Here is an 8262-nt window from a genome sequence, read left to right as displayed (position 1 = left end):
CTGCCATTGATACATTTATCGAGCTCGATTTCAACCCAGTCAAAGTCATCGCTCTATACTCCGATGCTGTTGCAGGCCAACTATCTGTCCTTTGGATCCCATTGTATGGAGGACCTGCTCCCATCGACCGGGATGATTCTCAAGACTCAATTAAAGTGGATGACATTGAGAAGGAGAAGCTAGGACATGAGAGAGCGGCCACTGATCTGCTGGACACTATAAGCAGTGGTACGGGTTCTCTTGGGGGCCGAATACGGAAGACGGGGTTGGGGATGTTCATGCCGTTTGCAGCTAAAGACGACGATACAGCGTCCGTGATTGGTAAACGGAAATTCGTTCTTCACGGTGAGTTTTTCCCCCAGGTAATACCATAACTCTTTCTCATCTTTTGACCCGAGTAGATGATCTCCACCGATCAGTCGAAACACTTGTACGCTACCTAGCCGATCGTCGACCGAAGCTCAAAGCTGCGTTAGAAGTCGTCAACATCACACCTCAGACCCAAGCGGAGAAATACCCACCGCTCTCAACTACCACCGTCGAAGACCTGTTTGCCCTACCCAACGCGCCTTTATCCGCTCTCATTCCCGAACAGCTTCTACGGTTCGCGCAGATCGTGGACACGGCGCTCTATAAATCGTATTTGATCATTCGACCGACTTTGCTGAGCTTGTTGTGCCGCATTGCGAATTGGTGTGAGGTTGAGGAGGATTTGAGGGCGCGTCAGGTTTGTCGTCATCGCAATTGCGCGGATTTAGTTGGACGTTGACTTCTTATCTAGAAATATGCGGAACTTAGGGACCTTTATCATGGGAAAGGCATGCATTCAAAGGCGTTGGGTCTCTTGCGAGAGTGAGTTTTCAACCATGCTTTTCGCTCCCGATCTTTCTCTAAGGAAAGGACATAGATTGAGTGAAAAGGAGACAGACATGGAAGACAAGCTGGAGCCTTTTATCACGTACTTGCAAAAGCTGGGCCCTGAACATATTAAGCAGATTTTCGAGTCATCAAGATGGGTTTTTAGCATGGATAAGAATATCGCCTTCAGGGTACGCATTCGACTTCTTTCCACTCCAACAATGTCCTCAACTTGGCGTAGATATTTACATCGGAAGACGTAGAACTTCCACGACAATCCGTTACAGATTACTTGGAGAAGATCGACCCGAAATTGGCGGCCCAATACCTTGAATATGTCATTGCGGACAAGCAAGAAGAGAATCCTGCGTTCCACGATCGGTCAGCAGAGCTTTACTTCAGCATGACGGTTACTGCGGGGAAGAGAGGTGACGAGAGTAAGTCTTGTGTCGATTTCTGGTGACTGATCTAACCTCTCAGTTTAGAAACACGAAAGGAAGCGTACGCAAAACTACTCAGCTTTGTGGATACAAACGATCGATTTGGTGTTGATAGGCTGTATGGTTTGCTCTCGTCTACGGGTAACACCCTTTCTGATCTCTGTTGGTCAATTAAAACTGAGTTTTCTGTTCAGATCTCTATGAAGCGAGAGCCATCCTTCTCGGGCGACTGGGGCGGCATGACCAAGCTCTCGAGCTGTACGTCTACCGTTTACACGATTACTTGAAAGCGGAACAGTAAGTCCAATGACTTATCTCCCTTACCCATTACACAAACCAGCCACAAGGTACTGTAAACGTGTCTATCAACCTGGCACAGAATCAAGCAGTGTATTCCTCACATTGTGCCGGATCTATCTGCGACCCACGGTCGAAACGTCAACAGACTTATTGCAGCCCGCTCTCGACCTTATCAGTCGACACAATCCTCGACTCGACGCCGTAGAGACCTTACAACTGTTACCTCCTCTGGTTACGACCCGGGACGTTAAAGCGTTTTTGATAGAATCGCTTCGTGCGCCAATATTCGACACCAAGGTTGTTAGCCAGATCAGCAAAGCGAGGAAAGATCAAATTTCGAGAAAGCTGATGGTGTTGCAGAGCAAGAGGGTCAAGGTGACTGATAGTCGGATGTGGGTTGCGATTGTCCAAAACCTCATTTTCCGTGCTGATAATATATATCGTCGCAGCTGCCTGCAATGTCACAAGTGAATAGGGAATAGTGTTATTGCGGTTCATGCCCCTCGGTATGTTTTCAATTATGGCAGTCTGCAATGTAATTCTTACCTTATGTTTTAGTGCCGAAGATACCCATTATCAATGTCGAGAGTTGTTTTCGTGGCATTTGAAGGACCATTGATGGTGACTGGTGTGATGATGATTTGAGAACATCAGTCTCCCATTCTCTGCATATGGTAGCATATATATGATTGATGAGGGTTTGCATCACAGTAGGCACCTGTAGAAACCTGGAAACTGGAAAAGCTAGTGAATTTTACCATCCTTGACTTTGCTTTTATTAGATAACACAATCTTTTTTAAGAACAATTGGCAAAAGTATCATAATGGTGGAAGGATGATTTGATATTTTTATAAAGCTAAAGTAAATAAATGAGAAAATGACTTTGGAAGGCTTGAAGGGTTAGAGACTCACAAAGACAATTTTCCAGAGCAATCTTTACAAGTGCATGCTTTTGATCCTGGGTTTTAAGATGAGATGCCTTCTCAATGGCAGTTTTGATATAATTCAAGTCAACAGATGAGTTCAGCTTTTGAATGGCTAATTTGACAGGGGCGGAAGATGCTGAAGGCTTTTGTTTCCACAGAAAATATGAGTGCTCTGCAATGATAGCTGTGACTAAGCAGTGAAGTAGTAGTTATGATGGAGTGGTCAGAAATGAAAACATACCAATACATAGGAAGGCAATATCTCCAAAGGTTTTGACATTGCCATTCTAGAGAGAATTACATTGTAGTCAGAATACTGAATAACAGTGATGAGTGAAGATTTACAAAAGGCCAGTCTGTATCATTGAGGACATTCTCCACCTAGAAATGGTGATTGGTTTAGTTAATGTAGATTAATTGCCATTCATAAAAAAGAAAAATGGACAGAAAAGAAAATTTACTTACAGGCTGTTTGAAGAAGTACAGTAGCATAAAAGTGTTGCTAAAAAGTTTACAAGTGAACTCACAATCTTATGATTCTTAGTAAAATGAAAGGTGAAGAAGGCTGAGACTTACTAGCTATTTAAACCATGGGCAAAACCCAGAGCAGGCTCTTGTCAGCAACAAGCAGGAAGGGCTAGCCAGATCCTGACTTACATGCTGTTCAAAACCCAGAGCATGCTCTAGTCAGCAACAAGCAGGAAGGGCCAGCCAGATCCTGACTTACATACTGTTCAAAACCCAGAGCATGCTCTTGTCAGCAACAAGCAGGAAGGGCCAGCCAGATGCTGACTTACATCCTGTTCAAAACCCAGAGCATGCTCTTGTCAGCAACAAGCAGGAAGGGCCAGCCAGATCCTGACTTACATCCTGTTCAAAACCCAGAGCATGCTCTTGTCAGCAACAAGCAGGAAGGGCCAGCCAGATGCTGACTTACATCCTGTTCAAAACCCAGAGCATGCTCTTGTCAGCAACAAGCAGGAAGGGCCAGCCAGATCCTGACTTACATACTGTTCAAAACCCAGAGCATGCTCTTGTCAGCAACAAGCAGGAAGGGCCAGCCAGATGCTGACTTACATACTGTTCAAAACCCAGAGCATGCTCTTGTCAGCAACAAGCAGGAAGGGCCAGCCAGATGCTGACTTACATACTGTTCAAAACCCAGAGCATGCTCTTGTCAGCAACAAGCAGGAAGGGCCAGCCAGATCCTGACTTACATACTGTTCAAAACCCAGAGCATGCTCTTGTCAGCAACAAGCAGGAAGGGCCAGCCAGATGCTGACTTACATCCTGTTCAAAACCCAGAGCATGCTCTTGTCAGCAACAAGCAGGAAGGGCCAGCCAGATCCTGACTTACATACTGTTCAAAACCCAGAGCATGCTCTAGTCAGCAACAAGCAGGAAGGGCCAGCCAGATGCTGACTTACATCCTGTTCAAAACCCAGAGCATGCTCTTGTCAGCAACAAGCAGGAAGGGCCAGCCAGATGCTGACTTACATCCTGTTCAAAACCCAGAGCATGCTCTAGTCAGCAACAAGCAGGAAGGGCCAGCCAGATGCTGACTTACATACTGTTCAAAACCCAGAGCATGCTCTTGTCAGCAACAAGCAGGAAGGGCCAGCCAGATGCTGACTTACAACCTGTTCAAAACCCAGAGCATGCTCTTGTCAGCACCAGAACAGTCCAAGCAAAATCTGAACTTACATTCTGTTAATAACCAAAGCACATCCTTGTTAACATCTAGTTGAGATCAGTGAGACATTGGCTTACATTCTGTTTATATATATCATTTTGTTCTACATTTGGATAGTTAAGCAATTTTTACATACCATATGTGGAAAATATTGCAATATATTTTCAACTATCTCCATCCACTCTCTCTTTCTTTTGAATAATTTCCAACCTGGAAATATAACTCTATCATTTTTGATAATCAGCAATCTAACTTCATATAATTAAACATGAAGAAACTACCTTGTAATTGCATATTTAATTGACAGAGACAGATTATTTTTCTGCACTGTCAGAAAAAGCTGTAAGATTGTATCATCTGAGAGAGTAGCCGCTGTCTTCCTCAGCAATTCACTGCAGTCACTTGTGAGGTTTTGCATGTCTGTTGAATAAAATTAATTTGTTGACTACCAATGAATGAATTTGTTACACCTCGAAAATATACATGTTCCTTGGGGGGATATTTTTTCTTATAGAGTTGCTGACCAAACTGTTCTTGAAACCTAGCAACTGATTCTTCTGGAGCTTTAATTGCAGCATCTTCAACATTCATTCCAGCATCAACCAGGTGTTCAATGGTTTGGGCATCAAGCATGTCTGCTTTTGTAAACAAGACAATGACAGGAACTGTTTACAAAAAGAAAAGGTTAGATTCAAGAGGTTATCAATAGTTTACATACCTCTACCAGTCCCACACTCAGCAAAGAAATTCAACTCTGCCCTTGTGATTGGTCTGGCTTCATCATTGATTGGGATGCAGTACCTATACAGGATGGATTCAGATCCACTTTATGTTACCACTCAGTCACTTACCAAATTACATGCAAATGATCTCTGAGGTTTTTGTTGGTTGACCGTTTTTGCACAAAGTCCTTAACTTTATCAAGCTCAGATGTTCTGCCCGCTTCAAAGCCACGTGAGTCATGAAAGACAAATGCCTCATTACTCTCAAATATCATTTCATTCTCAATATCATGCTCCCCTCTCTGCCACAACTTCAGTAAAAAGTAATAGTGATGGTAGATCCACATTACCTGTGCAGATGGATTGAGGGTTGAGAAGTCAATCTGTCCACATCAATAATGATAGATGATGATGTCTAGAACATGGAATACCTCATCACCCTCCGAATTGAAAATTTTCGGCTGTTCTGTTGTGTTGCAAACTCGCTGGAGGATCGTTGTCTTCCCCGCATTGGCACGGCCAATGATAAGGACACGAAAACGCCCGGTCCGCTCTCTGACTCTTTGAGCTCGTTTCCGTTGTCTTTCAATATCCTCCACTGGTTGGATTTCAGTACCGGAAAGAGACATTTCTCGATGGGACGCTTGAGATGGTGGAAGTGATGAAGAAGCCCGATAAGCGCGCTGGGATGAGCACCATTGTTTGGTTACATTGAAGTCAGCCAAAGGAGTGACGTCACTTCATACTACTTTCCGAGTTCCCCCTTCATACAACTTCGTTCCCCTTGACTCAAATGGAACTTCCAACATATAAACATTTCAAAGACCCCCCAACTAAGCTATGGTAGGTTTTCGAACCCAATTTGCCCGCGACGAACATGAAAGCACGCGGGTTTTGTTTGTAGGTCCTCTGTTCGAGCCTGGTTGGCTCATAATCTGGTGTGGAAATTTTGTCGGCCTGGACAGTAGTCATACCCTTGCTGATTGCTGAACTCGTGCTTCCCCGTTTGAAAGATGCCATAGGTGAGCTGAACACGATTTCGTTTTTGTAAATTAGATTCGAGAAGACTAGTTTCCGGGACTTGCATCGTTTTAGTAGGTCAAGTGTCCAAATGCAATAAACACGGATAACATCACTACAGCACCAACAACGCGTATGTAAATGCGCAGGAATGAACCGAACCAACAACGTCCAACGAAATGGATTATGGTATAAGAAGGCTATTATAGATTCTCCCCATTCTCCCTTCCCCTACTTCCCAAACGCCAACTCAACCCTACTTCCCAAACACCCACTTCAGCTTCAAAACATCCTCATTCCCCTCCCCACTCAACTTCAGAATAAAACAAACACCGAAAAGCTGTACAGTCGTATCTCCCTCCCCCCGCTTGACACAGCCAGCCAGACCGTTCCGCTCACCCGCAGCAGCCAATTACAAGCCGTTCCGCAAATCCTCAACGCGCCTCTTCTTTGCTAGCTGTGCGTCGAACGCTTTTTCGAGTGATATGATGCGGGTACGTGCGCCGAGCGTTACTGTTGTGTGATGTGTCGCCTTGTTGGGAGTCGAGGTGGATGAAGGAGGTAGTGGTGTTTTGATTGTTGTTCGATCTGTGAGGGAAGGGTGGGTTAGTGGGGGGGAAGAGAGAGGAAGAGAAGGAGGAGGAAGGAGGAGAGGGGGGGGAAGGAAGGAAGACAAGGAGGGAAGGGGGGGAGGGAGGAAGGAAGGAGGAAAGACGTACCTTTCCGCAGGCTACTAATATCCGAAGAAATAGGATCCTCAGAGCCTGCTTTTGCATGGATCTTGTGTGCGTAATGGCGGAAGATTAGGGGGGTTCCCAGAACTGCGGGGTAATGAGTAAAGAAGTAGAAGAAGAAAAGAAGAAAAAACACGCACCGAAGCAGCAGTAGCCTTCCGAATTTCAATATTGCTCTGAAACATCGCAGGGTTCAACTCGAGCGAAGCGATCGCCATCGTCAGCGGGATCGCACAAAAATTGAACACGCTCTGGTTCTTCAAAATCAGATAATCCAACGAATCACACGCATGCCTCAACGCATCCAGCACCATCCTGCTCTGCGCCCACGTCGCTTACTCCAAAGCTGCAGGCTCATAAAGGTCCTCCATCTTGTTAAACCCATACTCCTCCTTTCCCCAAATCTCGCGGGGCGAGAAATACCGTTGCTGATCGACGCCTTCACGAAAGTCCCGGATGATATTGGTTTTTTGGAGGAGACCAAGAGTTGGAGTTGGGAGCCAAGCCAAGACCTCCTTCTTTGAGGCCGAGAAGATGCGGGAGAGGCCTTTGCCGACGAGGTCGGCGACGTAGTGGCAGTAGAGATTGTGTTCTGAGATGGTGGAGAGGTAGATGGAGCCGGTGGTGGTTGCAACTGCTTTGTGGGCATAGTCTGCCATGCCGTTTTCCATTTTTTGGGCGATGTCGCTGATGATGAACTTGTACCTGAAGAAAGTCAGGGTTTGGTAGTGATACGTGAGGGGAAGAAAACATACTCGGGAGAGAGGAGGTGACTTCCTCGACAATAACATCGTATTCGACCAAGAGCTGGCGGTCATTCCGGTCATTCTCGTTGGGACCGCAGTCGTCATAGTTCCACCCAGGCGTGACGGTGTGGATGTGGAACGAGCGGGCTGCTTGATGGCGTCTGGGATGGCCATATCATCCTCGATGCCCACGAAGGACGAGGTATAGAATATGGCTTAACACCGTAGTGACATTACAACTGTTGCCTAAAAACGTGCTTCATTGAGTTACTGAGTCTGCGCACCAATATTCGATACGAAGGAACGTCGATGACTAGTCTGATCAAAACTAACCATCCCGGATAAGTAACCTTCAATAGAGGATTTCGTGAGGCCAAGGGGGGCAATTCCAACACGTGACACCCCTTTGAACTATTGAAATTTATCCCATTTGATTCTGCAGCAGGACCAGCATCTAACCCATACATAGGCCAGTAACGGCACAATTTCCCGAACCGAGACTTCTTCCGTATACTGTCGCTAACGGCTTCCATATGGATTACAAGGTAAGCTGGTAACTATCGTGTCCGTACAAGATCATATTGACCACTTCTTAAATTCAGTATCGAGACTTCGAATTTCGCAAGATGTTTGAACGCCCCTCTCCTTCGAGCGAAACACGGGCGGACGCTTTACAACACGAAAAAATAGGCTCATTCAATATTCATCACGCACAGTTTCGCGGAGGGCTTTCCTGGAATGTCAGGCCAAGATTGAGCTTGTTTGGTGCGAGTTATTGTTCATGATTCCATTGGTTGAGGTCAGCTTTAAAACAGAAGAACT

At 45.6% G+C, this 8262-nt stretch overlaps 3 protein-coding genes and 1 pseudogene across 4 annotated transcripts; 2 read left to right on the top strand and 2 right to left on the bottom strand.

Annotated features, from left to right (window-relative positions):
• Window positions 1-415: 415 nt before the first annotated feature.
• Window positions 416-2217, top strand: LACBIDRAFT_249840 (annotated as a pseudogene; the record flags this gene model as incomplete). Its single annotated transcript has 9 exons — window positions 416-727; window positions 782-852; window positions 908-1049; window positions 1100-1304; window positions 1344-1439; window positions 1493-1595; window positions 1646-1990; window positions 2048-2104; window positions 2157-2217. Coding segments are annotated over 9 exons (1392 nt in total), but the record flags the coding sequence as incomplete, so codon positions are not given.
• A 230-nt stretch (window positions 2218-2447) lies between these two features.
• On the bottom strand, window positions 2448-3017 carry LACBIDRAFT_296954 (uncharacterized protein; the record flags this gene model as incomplete). The annotated part of the gene is made up of 5 exons (XM_001880570.1): window positions 2448-2455; window positions 2512-2715; window positions 2767-2812; window positions 2871-2906; window positions 2991-3017. 5 exons carry the CDS (start codon window positions 3015-3017, stop codon window positions 2448-2450), a joined length of 321 nt encoding a protein of 106 aa, XP_001880605.1.
• A 3746-nt stretch (window positions 3018-6763) lies between these two features.
• LACBIDRAFT_296952 (uncharacterized protein) lies at window positions 6764-7008 on the bottom strand (the record flags this gene model as incomplete). The annotated part of the gene is made up of 2 exons (XM_001880569.1): window positions 6764-6781; window positions 6835-7008. The coding sequence occupies 2 exons, from the start codon at window positions 7006-7008 to the stop codon at window positions 6764-6766; spliced, it is 192 nt and encodes a 63-aa protein (XP_001880604.1).
• Window positions 7009-7973: 965 nt separating this feature from the next.
• On the top strand, window positions 7974-8225 carry LACBIDRAFT_296950 (uncharacterized protein; the record flags this gene model as incomplete). Its single annotated transcript, XM_001880797.1, has 2 exons — window positions 7974-7985; window positions 8043-8225. The coding sequence occupies 2 exons, from the start codon at window positions 7974-7976 to the stop codon at window positions 8223-8225; spliced, it is 195 nt and encodes a 64-aa protein (XP_001880832.1).
• Window positions 8226-8262: the final 37 nt, after the last annotated feature.

This window comes from Laccaria bicolor, genomic scaffold, assembly GCF_000143565.1.
Source record: "Laccaria bicolor S238N-H82 LACBIscaffold_11 genomic scaffold, whole genome shotgun sequence".
Taxonomy (NCBI): domain Eukaryota; kingdom Fungi; phylum Basidiomycota; class Agaricomycetes; order Agaricales; family Hydnangiaceae; genus Laccaria; species Laccaria bicolor.
Note: the sequence above shows the minus strand (reverse complement) of the source record. Positions and strands in the feature narration are given on the sequence as shown.